General features: G+C 35.4%; 1 protein-coding gene across 1 annotated transcript in view; it reads right to left on the reverse strand.

Moving 5' to 3' along the window:
• The window catches only part of FLT3 (fms related receptor tyrosine kinase 3), a 97,812-nt gene that overhangs the window by 50,138 nt on the left and 28,439 nt on the right, over nt 1-19,235 (reverse strand). Inside the window, exon 5 of the mRNA XM_007495258.3 lies at nt 17,085-17,202. Coding sequence (XP_007495320.1) covers nt 17,085-17,202 — 118 coding nt within the window. The remainder of the gene's footprint in view (nt 1-17,084; nt 17,203-19,235) is intronic.

Below are 19,235 nucleotides of genomic sequence, written 5' to 3' on the forward strand. Positions count from 1 at the left end.
TTTTGTATATAAAATAAAAAAGTCTCACTTTAAAAAGAAAATTAATGGAAATTATATATTCTGCATGCCAGTTTTCTGAGTTCAAAGATGTAGATTGCAGTAATCTACTATGGTGCTCTCAGAATGATCCTAGGCACTACTAAAATATTAACTAATGTCTGCTTATTTTATCTACTTTAATAATTAAGATCTGAATTTGATGGCAGAAAGAAATCAATCAATCAGCAAGTAGTTATTAACCCTCTACTGTGTGTCAGGTACTGTGCTGAGCACTGAGAATACAAAAAAAATCAACAACAAAAAAGAATAAAACCCAATCCTTGCCCTCAAGAAGCTCACATTCTAAAGGAGAAACAACAAGGAATTCTATAAAGCAAGTACATTCAAGATAAAAAGATAATATATAATAAAAATAATAATGTGCAAATATATAACATATAATATATAATTTACATAAATTAGTAGTAATAATAAAATATAATAGATAAATATTAACCTTAGCGAGAAAGGCTTTAGTTACTTGTAAAACAGTGAAGGTATAATAGAGAAACTTTCTCCCAGCTTTCTCCCCTCTGTCTTCTTTTCTGCCTTACCACTTACCACTTCTTTCACATAGTCTGTAGTAAATTTATTAATCATAGGAAAATCTATGTATGATGTTTCCAGTAAAATTTAAAAGCTCCTTTTTAAAAATTAAAAAGTGATTTGCTATTGAAAACAGGCTGTAAAATTCTTTCTATATCTTTCTTATGTTTTTAAATGGGAAGTTTTTCATCAGTCTATTATGGTAGATAATTTCTTTATTCTCTCCTTATGCTTTAAGACTCTATTATTTGTCTTTATCATTTTGAAATCTGCTATATTTTGCATTGAGGAATCATAAGAATTTTCCAAATATTGAATCTATTTTATATGCATTTCCATTTTTATTGAATTTGTTAACATTACAGAATTCCTGTACTGCCGAAACTATGCCTGAGAATTCAAGTAATGAAATAAGGTAAATTGGAGAATCTGAATCTATTTTTAATGAGCTTTCGAGATCATTTGAACTTCTCAATTTATCTTCCAAGTCTATTACTTCATCCTTCATTGTAAATGTTTTTCTTAAATTCTGTGACATTCTCATCCTGTTCTTCCCTCTTATTCTTACTATTCATTGATTTCTGCTCTTATTAGTTTTGTGATTTGACTGTTTTATAGAAGGAAATTTCTTTATCCAGACAGAGGTTTGTTCTTTGATTTGTTGGTTGTGTTTTGGATGTGCTCTTCAAATCAATCTAATTATTTATTAAATGAGTAATATATTCCAGGTACTGTGTTAAGCACTTGAGATAATGAATAAAACAATCCTCACAAGAAGCTTATATTCTAATAGAGAAGATTACAATATAAGAATATACAGAAAAATAATTTAAAAATAAATATAAATACAAGTTTTATAAAAGGAAATTGAGAGGAATGGCATTAGCAGTTGAGAGAATTAGAAAAGACCTCACATAGGAGATAGTGTTTAAGCTTCACTTTGAAGGTAGATGTGTGGAGGAAGTACAAATCAAGCATGGGGAACGGTCAAAAAATAGGCATTAAGCAGAGAGATGAAGCATTGGGTGGATAGTAGAGAAAGTGTCAGTTTGGCTAAACTGTGGAGGTTGGGGGCAGTTCCTGAGAAGGGAAGATATATAATGAGGATGGAATGATAGATTGGGCCCAGGAAGTGAAAGATTTTAAACAGAAAATTTTATATTTGATTCTAGAGGCAATAGGGGGTCACTCAAGTTTATTGAGTAGAGAAGTTACACATTAGCTTAGCATGTAAGAAAAAATCACTTTGGCAGCAGTGATTGCTCAAGCCTTAATTCATCTACACAGAAATGTCTGTAGTTGCAGAAAGATGTTCCAGAGAGAGTTATAGCATACCAGGATTCAATAGAAGTGAAGACAGCACTGCCCTGAAACAACTTTTAGAAGGGTACAACTAATAAGACTAAGATCAGAGGTCTGCAATTCTCCACCTTTTAAGTACATTAGGCCAAGTTGGGTTTGAGTTTCAGACCACCCAACTCAAACAGGAGGAGGAATCAAGAAGAAATCATCAGCAACACTGTAGACCAAAAGCGAGAGTGAGAGTGCAGAAGTCACAGCTGGTGATGATGAAGAAGAGGATGAATATGATGGCTAGTCATTAACATGCATACTCTAAGGTGGGGAGTGGAGGGAAAATCTGATGTTCTATTTTGTGGATATTGAGTAGACCCAAATTCTCTGTAGACCTGAAATTGGAAAACAATAAAAAAAAAACAACTACATATTTTGGACTACTATGCCAAAATTTTTCTTCATTAGTTCCTAGCTCATTATGAGAATTCCTCCAGCTACTCTTAGCAACATGGGAATAGGAATGGAGGAGAAATATAGCAGGAGAAATTGAAGGCTGAAGTTTAGACAGGAATGAGTGGCTACAGGAGAAGGGGACAAGGGATTCCAGAGAAGAGGTCAATGCAGAACTGAATTGGTTAAGTATAGGATTGAGAATAGAAAGGGAAGAAAGTGATGTCAGATTAGGGTTACAGCCTGAGAAAGTACTGAGGATAAGTGGAGAGACTGAAGGTATCAGTGACAGTAAAAAGAATATGTCTAGGAGAGGTGACACATTGGAAGAGAAGTAATAACAGGAAATTATTGGGCATTTTATAGTCAAATAAAGGAATGTTACATTTTCAACTAGGGAAATGGGAACATGAGTAAAAATGAAATGGCATGTGATCATCTCTAAGTGACTAAAGGGAGTGAAGGAGAGGGATATGGGGTTTGAGGAGGACTTGGGAGGTTAGAGGATTTGAAAGAGCATCAACTTCCAATTAGACTGAATCCCTTACTATAAGGGGTGTGAGAGAGGAGAAGACACTGATTTTGAAAAAGGAACAAGAATGAACTGGGAGCCAGTACATCTAAAGTGAATTGGATAGACATTTTTCATAGTTTAAACTTTAAAGAAGGGGAGGTTGTTTAGCGATTAGAGTAAAGGAAAGTGGAAATTCTAGCTCTTCTCTTTCGCTCCAAGCTCATTATTTGAATTGATGCTTTTCATTAAAGGACTGATACCTCCATGAGCCTAGACTTTAAATGATACTCTTTCTCCCTTTCTAGTGGTGGTATTTATAGGAAGAGAAGCATTATATTTTCTTCTCCTAGAAATAGGGGAGGATGAATGAACAAATGACACCTGCCAGATGTTTAAGACTGATATACCATTGTCATTAATAGGCTGTAACTTCAGGGTTTCTCCAGATTTTCCCTATGTGGCCTCCTCCTACTCTTTGCTGCTTATTTTCTTCTCTTCTCCTGCTCCCTCAGTAGTTAGGGAGGGGAAGGAGGACAGAAAAGGTAGCAGTTATACCTATAATAACTTTATATTCTCTCCCTTTTATTAACCCTCAAGCAGTAATGGAAGTTCACCCTCTCTTCCTGTCTAAACCTTCAGTGCTGGTCTCCAGGGAAAACCTAGTGGTGGCAGTAGCAGTTATGGTGGTTCCAAGCTCCTCCTTCATATCTTTTCACCCCTGGTCCTGGGGGAACATGGGGGTGAATGGAGACCATGATGGCTACAGCAGGTGCAGAGGCAGGTTATATAAGCTTTTCCCCAAACTGTCCTTTATACTTAGGTTCAAGAGGAACAAATACCTTGCAGAGGGCCCTGCCTCTTTTCTTCCTCCTGATTTCAGTTCTGGGGCACTGGAAGCCACTTCCTTCCTCTATGCTCCTCTATCCAAAGGCTGTCAGAGAAAATGTGGTGGTAGTAGTAGGGACAGTTGATGGATCCCTTTTATTAGACTTTTAAAAGTTTGGAGGGGGAATGTATGTTTAATTTTCTCTATATAATTTTTCTTTTCATTCTTGGCTTCTTAAGAGTTTTTGTTGCCAGATACTAAAGGAACTGATTCCCTGACTTGTGACTACTCTGCCACCCCCCCATAGTTCATACATAATTTTTTCAGATAGTTTCTCCATAAATCATTAACTTATCCATTAGCACAAATCACATTCTCTGATACTGATTTTCATTTGTTGGCATGGGACACCACTCTTAGTACCAAATATACCTATCAATTTAATAGTGTACTAAGGAATGAAAAAAGTCTAGCAATGTTCTTTCTACAATTAGTATCCTAGTCCTAACTTCAGTTGCCCCCTAATTCTGTGTGATTTCTCTCCTACTTAACTCTGTGCTTTAGCAAAAGCATATGTAGTAAAATTCCATCATTTCAGATTTCACAAATCCAAAAGAATATAGGCTCCTTGAGGGCAGAGGCTATGTTTTCTTATTTTTTGTCTCAGTACTTAACATGATACTTTGCCTATTTTAGGCTCTTAATAATATTCACCAAATTAAAATGAGCTCTCAATTTGCAATAATTCATATAGGATTCACACAAATCTCAATGAGTAAAAAGGTAATTGATTTCTCTGTAATTTTTTTTAATTTTATAGTATTTTATTTGATCATTTCCATGCATTATTCATTAAAGACAAAGATCATTTTCTTTTCCTCCCTTCCACCCCCCGTAGCCGACGCATGATTCCACTGGGTATCACATGTGTTCTTGATTCGAACCCATTGCCATGTTGTTAATATTTGCATTAGAGTGTTCGTTTAGAGTCTCTCCTCTGTCATGTCCCCTCAGCCACTGTAGTCAGGCAGTTGCTTTTCCTCGGTGTTTCTACTCCCTCAGTTTGTCCTCTGCTTATGGATAGTGTTTTTTCTCCTAGATCCCTGCAGATTGTTCAGGGACATTACACTGCCACTAATGGAGAAGTCCATTACGTTCGATTATACCACAGTGTATTAGTCTCTGTGTACAATGTTCTCCTGGTTCTGCTCCTCTCGCTCTGCATCACTTCCTGGAGGTCGTTCCAGTCTCCATGGAATTCCTCCACTTTATTATTCCTTTTTGCACAATAGTATTCCATCACCAATATATACCACAATTTGTTCAGCCATTCCCCAATTGATGGGCATCCCCTTATTTTCCAATTTTTGGCCACCACAAAGAGTGCAGCTATGAATATTTTTGTACATGTCTTTTTGTCTATTATCTCTTTGGGGTACAGACCCAGCAGTGCTATGGCTGGATCAAAGGGTAGACATTCTTTTATCGCCCTTTGTGCATAGTTCCAAATTGCCCTCCAGAATGGCTGGATCAGTTCACAACTCCACCAGCAATGAATTAATGTCCCTACTTTGCCACATCCCTTCCAGCATTCATTACTTTCCATAACTGTCATGTTAGCCAATCTGCTAGGTGTGAGGTGATAGCTCAGAGTTGTTTTGATTTGCATCTCTCTGATTATAAGAGATTTAGAACACTTTTTCATGTGCTTATTAATAGTTTTGATTTCTTTATCTGAAAACTGCCTATCCATGTCCCTTGCCCATTTATCAATTGGGGAATGGCTTGATTTTTTGTACAATTGATTTAGCTCTTTATAAATTTGAGTAATTAAACCTTTGTCAGAGGTTTTTATGAAGATTTTTTCCCAATTTGTTGTTTTCCTTCTGATTTTAGTTACATTGGTTTTGTTTGTACAAAACCTTTTTAATTTGATGGAGTCGAAATTATTTATTTTACATTTTGTGATTCTTTCTATGTCTTGCTTGGTTTTAAAGTCTTTCCCCTCCCAAAGGTCTGACATGTATACTATTCTGTGTTTACCCAATTTACTTATGGTTTCCTTCTTTATGTTTAAGTCACTCACCCATTTTGAATTTATCTTGGTGTAGGGTGTCAGGTGTTGATCAATTCCTAATCTCTCCCACACTGTCTTCCAATTTTCCCAGCAGTTTTTATCGAATAGTGGATTTTTGTCCCAAAACCTGGGATCTTTGGGTTTATCGTATACTGTCTGGCTGAGGTCACATGCCCCCAGTCTATTCCACTGATCCTCCTTTCTGTCTCTTAGCCAGTACCAAATTGTTTTGATGACTGCTGCTTTGTAATATAGTTTGAGGTCTGGGACTGCAAGGCCCCCCTCATTTGTGTTTTTTTTTTTCATTATTTCCCTGGATATCCTTGATCTTTTGTTATTCCAAATGAACTTTGTTATGGTTTTTTCCAAATCAGTAAAGAAATTTTTTGGGAGTTCCATGGGTATGGCACTAAATAGATAAATAAGTTTGGGTAGGATGGTCATTTTTATTATATTGGCTCATCCTACCCATGAGCAGTTAATGTTTTTCCAATTGCTCAAGTCTAGTTTTAGTTGTGTGGCGAGTATTTTGTAGTTATGTCCATATAGTTCCTGTGTTTGTTTCGGGAGGTAGATTCCTAGGTATTTTATTTTGTCTAAGGTGATTTTGAATGGGATTTCTCTTTCTAGTTTTTGCTGCTGAGCTGTGTTGGAGAAATATAGAAAAGCTGATGACTTATGTGGGTTTATTTTGTATCCTGCAACTTTGCTAAAGTTGTTGATTATTTCAATTAGCTTTTTGGTTGAATCTCTAGGATTCTTTAAGTAGACCATCATGTCATCTGCAAAGAGTGATAACTTGGTCTCCTCCTTGCCTATTTTGATGCCTTCAATTTCTTTTTCTTCTCTAATTGCTACTGCTAGTGTTTCTAATACAATGTCAAATAGTAGAGGTGATAATGGGCATCCTTGTTTCACTCCTGATCTTAATGGGAATGGATTTAGTTTATCCCCATTGCAGATGATATTAGCTGATGGTTTTAGAGATATACTGTTTATTATTTTTAGGAATGACCCTTCTATTCCTATGCTTTCTAGTGTTTTTAATAGGAATGGGTGTTGTATTTTATCAAAGGCTTTTTCTGCGTCTATTGAGATAATCATGTAGTTCTTGTTGGTTTGCTTGTTGATGTGGTCAATTATGTGGATGGTTTTCCTAATATTGAACCAGCCCTGCATCCCTGGTATAAATCCTACTTGATCATGGTGGATGACCCTTCTGATCACTTGCTGGAGTCTTTTTGCTAGTATCCTATTTAAGATTTTTGCATCTATATTCATTAGGGAGATTGGTCTATAGTTTTCTTTCTCTGTTTTTGACCTGCCTGGTTTTGGAATCAGTACCATGTTTGTGTCATAAAAGGAGTTTGGTAGAACTCCCTCTTTGCTTATTATGTGAAATAGTTTGTATAGTATTGGGATTAACTGTTCTCTGAATGTTTGATAGAATTCACTGGTGAATCCATCAGGCCCTGGGGATTTTTTCTTAGGAAGTTCTTTGATGGCCTGTTGGATTTCATTTTCTGATATGGGATTAATTAAGAATTCTATTTCTTCTTCTGTTAATCTAGGCAGTTTGTATTTTTGTATATATTCATCCATATCACTTAAATTGGTATATTTATTGCCATATAATTGGGCAATGTAATTTTTAATGATTGCCTTAATTTCCTCTTCATCAGAGGTGATGTTCCCCTTTTCATCTTTGATGCTGTTAATTTGCTTTTCTTCCTTCCTTTTTTAAATTAGATTGACCAGTACTTTGTCTATTTTGTTTGTTTTTTCAAAGTACCAGCTTCTTGTCTTATTTATTAAATCAATAGTTCTATCACTTTCAATTTTATTAATTTCTCCCTTAATTTTTAGGATTTCTAGTTTGGTTTTCTGCTGGGGGTTTTTAATTTGGTCACTTTCGAGTTTTTTTATTTGCATTTCCAATTGATTGATCTCTGCTCTCCCTAGTTTGTTAATATATGCACTCAGGGATATGAATTTACCTCTGATTACCGCTTTGGCTGCATCCCAAAAGGTTTGAAAGGATGTCTCGCCATTGTCATTTTCCTTGATGAAATTATTAATTGTTTCTATGATTTCTTCTCTAACTAAATGATTTTGGAGTATCATATTGTTTAGTTTCCGATTAGTTTTTTATTTGGTTTTCCATGTACCATTACTGATCGTTATTTTTATTGCCTTGTGGTCTGAAAAGGCTGCATTTATTATTTCTGCTTTTCTGAATTAGTGTGCCATGTTTCTGTGTATGGTCAATCTTTGTAAATGTGCCATGTGGTGCTGAGAAGAAGGTGTATTCCTTTTTATCCCTATTTATTTTTCTCCATATGTCTATTAATTCTAATTTTTCTAAGATTTCATTCACTTCTTTTACCTCTTTCTTATTTATTTTTTGATTTGATTTATCTAAATTTGATAATGGTTGGTTCAAGTCTCCCACTAATATGGTTTTACTGTCTATTTCTTCCTTCAATTCTCCTAGTTTCTCCATTAGAAATTTGGGTGCTATATTATTTGGTGCATACATGTTGATTAGTGATATTTCCTCATTATCTAAAGTCCCTTTTAACAAAATATAATTACCTTCCCTATCCCTTTTGATCAGGTCTATTTTTGCTTTGGCTTTATCAGATATCATGATTGCCACTCCTGCCTTCTTTCTGTCAGTTGAGGCCCAGAAGGTCTTACTCCATCCTTTAATTCTGACCTTGTGGGTGTCTACCCGCCTCATGTGTGTTTCTTGGTGTAATTTTTTAAAGTGTCATATTTATAAGTAAGGAGATCATAGGATAAAATTATATCCTTTTATCAAGTCAGGCTTTCAAGGAATTAGCTTCTACTGTCTGAAAATTCTTTCATGTTAAAGCCCTTCATTTGTATAATGAAAATGGTATAAAATATGTTCAGGACTCACTTTAAAACTAGAATATGGAGTATGACTTAAGGGGCTCCAAGAGTACCCCACCCAAGAATATTTCCTCCTTTAGCCTTCCTGAAAACCTCACTTTAGTTGCTAACAGTGGTAAGCATCATAATGTACAATTATGAAATTTTTTATCATACCACACTTATATGATAAGGCCTTGAGAAGCTAGCACAGAACATTTAAGCTTTGATAGGGTCTAGGGAAATAAAAATATTTTGATCATAGACCTTTAATAAGGTGCCATAGTTAGGGATCCTGGAATCATCATATCTTAGAGTTAAAAAGTCAGCTATTCCAAGAACTTCCAGGTGAACATGGTGGCAGTCTAGACTCAAGACTCTTCCTCTCCTCACTACCTACTGATATAGACTACCTGAAAAGGCCAAATAAAACAAATTCATATGAACGAAGGGACTCTACAATAGGGCACAGCATTGAAGGTATATGGGATTTGGGCATCTCCACATCATAAGGGGGTGAAAAAGCTTCCACCAAAACGTGAGCTGATCCACCCTCTCCCACCCCACCTATGGAGCCAGAGTCAGAGCCAGCATGCACTATAATCAGTGAGTGAGCAAGGGGCACCTCTAGAGTGAGTGAGGGGCACCTCTAGGTCCTTGGCAGCTGACTAAGATGACCAAAGACCTACCCCTGAGAGCAGCTAAACATGAAACTCCAGCAGGCTGAAGAGTGCAGACCATGTGCACCTGCAGGGAGAAAGCACAGAGAAAGGCAGCAAACAGAAGAAGCTGCAGATACACAATAGCTGGCCTCAGGCAAAATCTTTGCTCCTTAGCTCCATACACAGAGAGTCTGCATTCCTCACTCAGATTTCTATCTGAAAAGGGCAGGAAAAACCACCATAGTGATGTCAAATCGTGCCCAGGAACAACTTCCCAACACCAAGAAAAACAAGAAGAAGGGGTTGACCCTGGATCATTTCTACAGAGGAAAAATCCAGGAAATAGCAGAAGAGGAAATACAAATGAATGCACCAAAACCTTCCAAAAAATGCAAACTGGCCACAAGCACTTGAAGAATTTAAATTGGAGCTTACCAAAAAGATGGAAGCCTTCTGGCCAGAAAAGTGGGAAATAGTTCAAAAAGAAAATAACAGTTTAAAGGACAAGAATTCCCACTTGGAGAAAGAGCTGGAAGACACAAAAAGGAGGATAGACCAACTGAAAAGGAAAATCAAAAGATTATAGCAGACAACCAGGCCTTAAAGACCATAATTGGGCAATTGGAAACCAAAGATCTTGCAAAACAGCAAGAATTAATAAAGCAAAGTCAAAAGACTGACAAAATAGAAGAAAACATGAAATATCTCACTGAGAAGATGAAGGATCAGGAAAACTGATCATGAAGAGACAATTTGAGAATCATTGGTCTACCTGAAAACCCAGAAATAAACAGAAATCTTGACACCATACTACAAGAAATTATCCAAGAAAACTGCCCTGATATACTTGAACAAGGGGGCAAAATAGACATTGAAAGAGTTCATAGAAAACCCTCTACACTAAATCCTCAAAAGACAACTCCCAGGAATGTAATTGCCAAATTCAAGAGCTTCTGAGCTAAGGAGAAAATTTTACAAGAAGCCAAAAAGAAACAATTCGGATATCAAGGAGCACCAATCAGGATTACACAAGATCTACCAGCTTCTACACTAAAGGACCACAAGGCTTGGAATATGGTATTCAGAAAGGCAAGTGAATTGGGTCTTCAACCAAGGATCACCTACCCATCAAAATTGACTATATACTTCCAGGTGAAAGTATGGGCATTCAATAAAATAGAAGATTTCCAAGTATTTGTAAAGAAAAGAACTAAGTGGAAAGTTTGATATCTAAACACAAAAATCAAGAGAAACATGAAAAGATAAATAAGAAAGAGAGGGGAAAGGGGAAAAATGATTTTTATTCAAACTTTCTTCTTTAAGGGCTTCAATAAGATTAAATTTTTAATATAAATATATAGGGAAAATATTATTTGTAACTCAAAAATTATATTCATTATTATAGTAATTAGAAGAATCATTCACAGGAACAGATTGGGATAATAAGTGGTATAAGATGATATTTAAAAAAAAAGAAAAAGGGAAAGGGGGTAATTGAAGATGGCACCAAGAGAAAATTGAAGAAATAAGATAAATAGGATAATATATACCACACAAAAAGGCACATGGGAAGGGGAGGGGAAGAATACTATTATAAGAAGGAGAGGAAGAGAGTGCTAATAGGTAATACCTAAACCTTACTCTCAGTGAAACCAATTATGAGAGGGAAGAGCACCTAGATCCATTGGGGTATTGAATTCTATCTTACCCTACAGGGAAAGTGAGAAGAGAAAACTAAGGGGGGTAGAGGGAAGGGAGTAGAAAAGGGGAGGGAAAGAGGGGGGGAGGGAACTTAATGGACTCTAAAAAATAATAAGAAGGGAACAAAAAGGGAGGGGGCAGAAAGGGAAGCATATTACAGGTGGGGTTTAGGGGAATTGATTAAAAGCAAACCACTTGTTTAAAAGGATATAGCAAAAGAAGAAAGGACAGAACTAGGAGAGGATATCAAAATGCTGGGGAACACACAAGTGGCAATCATAACTTTGAACCTGAATGGGATGAACTCACCCATAAAATGAAAACAAATAGCAAAGTGGATTAGAAACCAAAATCCTACCATATGTTGTCTATAAGAAACACACATGATGTGGGTATACATGCACAAGGTTAGAATTAAAGGTTGGAGTAAAATCTATTGGGTCTCAACTGATAGAAAGAAGGCAGGAGCTGCAATCATGACATCTGAGAAAGTCAAAGTAAAAATAGATCTGATTAAAAGGGATAGGGAAGCTAACTGCTAAAAGGCAGTTTAAACAATGAGGAAATATCACTAATCAAGATGCATGCACCAAATGGTACAGCATCCAAATTTCTAAAGGAGAAACTAGTGGAGCTGAAGGAGGAAATAGATAGTAAAACTATACTAGTGGGAGACCTGAACTTACCACTATCAAATCTAGATAAATCAAATAAAAAATAAATAAGAAAGAGGTAAGAGATGTGAATGAAATCTTAGAAAAATTAGAGTTCATAGATATATGGAGAAAAATAAATAGGGACAAAAAGGAATTCACCTTCTTTTCAGCAGCACATGGTATATTCACAAAGACTGACCATGTACTAAGGCATAAAAACATGGCAAACAAATGCAGAAAAGCAGAAATAATAAATGCAACCTTTTCAGATCATAATGGAATAAAAATAATAATCAGTAAGGGTAAATGGAGAGCCAATTAAAAATTAATTGGAAATTAAATAATGATTCTACAAAATTGGTTAAAGAACAAATCATAGAAACAATTAATAATTTCATTGAAGAAAAATACAATAATGAGACATCCTTTCAAAATCTATGGGATACAGCCAAAGCAGTACTCAGGGGGAAATTTATATCTTGAGTTCATATATTAACAAATTAGGGAGGACAGAGGTCAATGAATTGAACATGCAAGTCAAAAAACTTGAAAGTGAACAAATTAAAAAACCCCAGATGAAAACTAAATTAGAGATCCTAAAAATTAAGGGAGAAATTAATAAAATCAAAAGTGAAAGAACTATTGAATTAATAAATAAGACTAGAAGCTGGTATTTTGAAAAAAACAAACAAAATAGACAAAGTACTGGTCAATTTAATAAAAAAAAGGAAAGAAGAAAACCAATAATAGTATCATAGAAGAAAAGGGAGACCTCACCTCTAATGAAGAGGAAATTAAGGCAATCATTAAAAACTATTTTGCCCAATTATATGGCAACAAATATGGCAATCTAGGTGATATGGATGAATATTTACAAAAATATAAATTGCCTAGATTAACAGAAGAAGAAATAAAATTCTTAAATAATCCCGTATCAGAAAAAGAAAATGAACAAGCCATCAAAGAACTTCCTAAGAAAAAATCCCCAGGGCCTGAGGGATTCATAAGTGAATTCTATCAAACATTCAAAGAACAACTAATCCCAATACGATACAAATTATTTGACATAAGCAAAGAAAGAGTTCTACCAAATTCCTTTTATGACACAAATATGGTACTGATTGCAAAGCCAGGCAGGTCAAAAACAGAGAAAGAAAACTACAGACTAATCTCCTTAATGAACATAGATGCACAAATCTTAAATAGAATACTAGCAAAAAGACTCCAGCAAGTTATCACGAGGGTTATTCATTATGATCAGGTTGGATTTATACCAGGAATGCAGGGATGGTTCAATATTAGGAAAACCATCCACATAATTGACCATACCAACAAGCAAACCAACAAAAATCACATGATTATCTCAATCGATGCAGGAAAAGGCTTTGACAAAATACAACATTCATTCCTATTGAAAACACTAGAAAGTATAGGAATAGAAGGGCCTTTCCTAAAAAATAATAAACAGTATGTATCTAAAACCATCAGCCAACATCATCTGCAATGGGAATAAACTAGATGCATTCCCAATAAGATCAGGAGTGAAACAAGGATGTCCATTATCACCTCTATTATTTAACATTGTACTAGAAACGCTAGCAGTAGCAATTAAAGAAAAGAAATTGAAGGTATTAAAATTGGCATTGAGGAGACCAAGCTATCACTCTTTACAGATGATATGATGATCTACTTAAAGAATCCTAGAGAATCAACTAAAAAGCTAGTGGAAATAATCAACAACTTCAGCAAAGTTGCAGGATACAAAATAAACCCACAAAAGTCATCAGCATTTTATATTTCTGCAATATATCTTAGCAGCAAGAATTAGAAAGAGAAATTCCATTTAAAAACCACCCTAGACAATATAAAATACTTAGGAATCTATCTGCCAAAACAAACACAGGAATTATATGAACACAACTACAAAACACTCTCCATACAATTAAAACTGGATCTAAACAATTGGAAAAACATTAACTGCTCATGGGTAAGATGAGCTAACATAATAAAAATGACCATCCTACCCAACCTGATTTACTTATTTAGTGCCATACCCATCAAACTACCAAGAAACTTTTTTTCTGAATTAGAAAAAAACATAACAAAATTTATTTGGAGGAACAAAAGATCAAGAATGTCCAGGGAAATAATGAAAAAAATGTGAAGGAATGTGGCCTTGCAGTGCCAGATCCCAAACTATACTATAAAGTAGTGGTCATCAAGAGAATATGGTACTGGCTGAGAGACAGAAAGGAGGATCAATGGAATAGACTTGGAGTAAGAGACCTCAGCAAGATAGTCCCAAGATAAGCCCAAGATCCCAGCTTTTTGCACCAAAATCCACTATTTGATAAAAACTGCTGGGAAAATTGGAAGGCAGTATGGGAGAGATTAGGTTTGGATCAATATCTCACACACTACACCAAGATAAACTCAGAATGGGTGAATGACCTTAAAAAAGAAGGAAAATATAAGTAAATTGGGTGAACACAGAAGAGTATACATGTCAGATCTCTGGGAAGGGAAAGATTTTAAGATCAAGCAACAGTTAGAAAAAAATAACAAAATGCAAAATAAATAATTTTGATTACATTAAATTAAAAAGGTTTTGTACAAACAAAACCAATGTAACTAAAATCAGAAGGGAAGCAACAAATTGGGAAACAATCTTCATAACAAAAACCTCTGACAAAAGTCTAATTACTCAAATTTATAAAGAGCTAAATCAATTGTACAAAAAATCAAGCCATTCTCCAATTTAAAAATGGGCAAAGGACCTGAATAGGCAATTTTCAATTAAAGAAATCAAAACTATTAATAAGCACATGAAAAAGTATTCTAAATCTCTTATAATCAGAGAGATACAAATCAAAACAATTCAGAGGTATCATCTCACTCCTAGCAGATTGGCTAACATGACAGCAAAGGAAAGTAATGAATGCTGGAAGGGATGTGGCAAAGTGGGGACATTAATGCATTGCTGGTGGAGTTGTGAACTGATCCAGCCATTCTGGAGGGCAATTTGGAACTATGCCCAAAGGGCACTAAAAGACTGTCTGCCCTTTGATCCAGCCATACCACTGCTGGGTTTATACCCCAAAGAGAAAATAAGGAAAAAGACTTGCACAAGAATATTCATAGCTGCACTCTTTGTGGTGGCAAAAAATGGGAAAATGAAGGGATGCCCTTCAATTGGGGAATGGCTGAACAAATTGTGGTATATGTTGGTGGTGGAATACTATTGTGCTCAAAGGAATAATAAATTGGAGGAATTCCATGTGAACTGGAATGACCTGCAAGAATTGATGCTGAGTGAGAGGAGCAGAACCAGAAGAGCACTGTACACAGAGACTGATACACTGTGGTACAATCAAATATAATGAACTTATCCATTAGTGGCAAGACCATATAAGTTCCTCTCCAAGCGCTTCCTGAATTGATAAAATCACACAACCAATCAAAAAGTTATATTGCACATATATCTCCTTGTAATTTCTATCTCTGAGGCCCAGTTTTAGCCATTAGAGCTTCATGGAAAAAAATCTAGTCCTTCTTTGACTGGAAAGGAACAAACAAAAATGGCTTATAAGGAGTTGACATCCCAGACAAGAACAGATATAATAAGAGGATACTTTGCTATCCTCAGTAAATTCAAGTCACCAGATGTAGACCAAGTCCATGTCTAAGGACTTGCAGAACTAGGAAGTGTGATTGCTGAAGCAATGTCTTTGAAAGACCATCGAGAAGAGAAAGGCACAACAAAATGTAGAAGGACAAATGGTGTTCCAATATTCAAAAGGGGGAAGGGAATGAAGTCTGAAAACATCAACCAATAAAGTTGGTTTTGAATCCTGGAAAAATCCTAGACCATATTAATGTCATTTTATGTTTTTCCAAGTTTGATAGATTAATAGATCAGAAGATTGCTATAGATAGGGTTTGCTTAGATTTTAGCAAAACATTTGAAAAAGTTTTTAAAGTTTTTTTGTGAGGAAATATGGAGATGTGCTCTACAGGACATGTGTTTCTCTATAGGACAGTTTTGTTGTTTCGTCAATTAGTTATGTCTGACTTCAACTCCATTTATGGTTTTCTTAGAAAACATACTGGAGTGGTTTGCCATTTCATTCTGCAGCTCATTTTACATATGAGGAAACTGAGACAAACTGGAATAAGTGACTTGTCCAGGGTCACACATGTCTGAGATTGGATTTGAACCTAGGTCCTTCTGATTCCATGACTGGTGCTTTATCCACTGTGCCACCTAACTGCCCTTCATAGAACAATTAGGTGGATTTAAATCTAGTCAAATTACTGGATCCATAAAATGGTCATTAATGATGTAATGCCAACTTAGAAGGATGCCTTATTAATATTAGGAAAATTATTACCAAAATTGACCATATCAATAATCAAAACTAACAGAAATGACAAGATTATATCAATAGATGCAGAAAAAGCCTTTAACAAAATACAACACCCATTCCTATTAAAAACACTCGAAAGCGTAAGAAAAATGCTCTAAATCACTACTGATTAAAAAATGCAAATTAAAACAACTCTGAGGTACTGCCTCCCACTTTCAGATTGGCTGATATAATAATAAAGGAAAATGATAACTGTTGAAGGGCATATGGCAAAATTGGGACACTAATGCATTGCTAGTGGACTTGTGAACTGACTCAACCATTCTGGAGGGCAATTTGGAATTACACCTAAAGGGCTATAAAATAATTCATATCCTTTCATCTAATAACACCTCTGTATCCCAAAGAAATTTCAAAAAGGCAGAAATGGATCTGTTTATACAAAAACATTTATAGCTGCTCTTTTTGTGGTGGCAAAGAATTGGAAATTGAGGGGACATCCATCAATTCGGGAATGGCTGAACAAATTGTGGTACATGTTGGAATGCTATAAGAAATGATAAGCAAGATGGTTTCAGAAAAAGCTAGAAATATCTACAGGAATTGATGCAGAGCAAAATAAGTAGAATTGGGAGAACATTGTACCCAGTAACAGCAATATTGGACAATGATCAACTCTGAAAACTTGGCTACTCTCAGCAATGCAATGATCTGGGACAATCCTGAAAGACTTATGACAGGGAATGCTATCCACCTTCAAAGGAAGAACTGTTGAAGTTGGATGGATATGGATCAAAGAATACTCTCTAACATCAGTGTATTTATGTTTTTATTTGGGGGTTTTGGTTGTATATGAGTGTGTTCTTACAACAAAGAACAACATAGAAGTGTGTTTTGCACTATAATAAAAATTTTTTAAATTTAAAGTAAGTATGTTATTACGTTATTAGATTGGCTAACATTTGACCTGTATCTTTGAAAAAATTATTATAGAGAATTTAATCTGTGAAGTCCACAAATAGAATTATCAACATGAGTTGCAAACATCTTACCTTTTACTCTGTGAGCTGCAAAAAGACCACTCTATGACTGGATCTGGAAAGCTTTCTGATATGCAGACTACTGCATTCTGGTTTTCCATTTTTCTAAAGTATGGCTTTCCAAGTTTTCCTGTTAAATTAATTGGTTACATTTTAAAGTTTATAACAAGGTTTTTTAAAAGGCATCATTGCTTATTTATAATTAATGATTTTTAAACAATTTTTTCCAGTGGTAATAAAACATTCTTAAACCTTACATCTTAAAATTGAGTATGTTATTTCATTTATCATATCAAGCCTAACACTGCCTAAAACCCTAAGTATCACGATCATCTTCTCACCAACATCACTCATATGGGATTATGATTGGCATTAAAACTGATAAAGGGAGAAGCTAAATTGTGTGCAGTGTGACAAGATGCAAATTTCAAACCAGATAAAACAACAAAGGAAAAGAAATTATCAGTAACCTATAGTTCAAAATGAACACTTTTAGGCAGAAAAATGTAATGATTCCCACCTCCTTCCTGTATTATGCTTCAGCCTATATAATTTTTTTAAAAATACTGAGATAAATACCTAGAATCTTAGAGTTGGCAAATACCCTAAACATAAATGTTATATAATGGAAAGACTGACAGACTTGGAATTAAAAGAATTGTTGCTCCTCTGGTTTTTAATTGGGTTTCTACTGGCAAATTGTTTTAGATCTCAGGTTCTTCATCTGTAAAATAGGGTTGAAAATGCCTGCTTTGACCCAGGGAAGTTGCTGCAGAGGGTCAAATGAGTTCATTTATGTTAAAAGGTCTTAAAATAATAAAGTCCTTATATAATGCCATTTATGATTGTTATTGTGATTATTATTCATTTGTATTCAATGGATGAGTCCTATTGGGCCCCAACAATAACAGTCCAGAGCCAAAGCAATAGTCAGTAAAAGCCTAATACTACAAAGATCAAGGGAAAGGGTCTAAGCTCTAATTTCTCACTAATTGTGACATGTAAAACTTATTACGTCTGTGCTTCTTAAAATGCCATTCCCTTATTCTTTTGGAAGAAATGAAGCTGTGGACAGCTCCCTCCTTATTAGTTGTATAGCAATTTGCCTCCTGTTCTCTCCAGAATGGGAATATATATTTTTAGGACAATAGTGAAGATACCCTCTTTAAATAAACATCCATTCTGTTTCAATATTTTCAATAATGCAGAATTCACTATCTTTCAAGGAAACATACTCTATTAGAAAGTTATTCTTCATGTTAAGCCAAAATCTGTCCTCTCTAACTTGGTGTTGATTCTTGTTCTAATCCTTTGAGACACAACATGTTTAAATTCTCTTCTACATAAAAGTTCAAAAATTATTTTGGATCATACAATTTTTATCTTAAAACTGGAAAGGATATTAGAGATCACCTAGTTCAAACCTGCCACTCAATTCTATTCAGTATTATTCCTGAAGAAAGTTCATTTCATGTTTATCTTTGTATCACCAGCACCCTGAAGAGTGATTTGCATAAAGCAGGAGTTTAATAAATGCTTGCCAAATTGAACTGAAGAGAATTGAAACCTCATCTAGTCTATCAGTCAGTGAAGAAGGCAGGATTTGACCCAGGTTTCCTGACTACAAGTCCATGAAAATCTAGTCACTAATTTATCGTGGAGGTTATGATCCTTCCCAAACAGTAAGAAGCCCAAATTGGTTAGAACACTGCATTGGCACAAAGGTGTGCTAATAGATAGGAAACACCACACACACACACATACACTCTTTGCTCTGTATGGGGTGGGTGGGAATGTAATGGAGTGTTGATGTGCAATGCTATAAAGTCAGTCATGGGAGGAGTCAGACACCACACCAAAATGGAAATCTCATACTCTTGGAGGAAAGGATACACTCATTTGTAAGATTGCTAGGCTACTAGTTGATTCTGTTCCATCCAGTGAAGGAAGATGGTAGAGAGAAGGCAAGCAAGGGTGGATGAAAGTATTTTTTGTCTCTGTCCAGTAAGGTGCATTGCTGGTACACTTCTGAAGAGAAAATGGACAGCTAAATTTAACACATGTCCACTTACTATCTAAGAGTCTTTCTCAGAAGGAGCTAATCACGTCTCCTCTGCACCTCAGATCCTTCATTTGTTAAATAATGGGGTTGGACTAGATGAT

This window comes from Monodelphis domestica, chromosome 4, assembly GCF_027887165.1.
Source record: "Monodelphis domestica isolate mMonDom1 chromosome 4, mMonDom1.pri, whole genome shotgun sequence".
NCBI lineage: Eukaryota > Metazoa > Chordata > Mammalia > Didelphimorphia > Didelphidae > Monodelphis > Monodelphis domestica.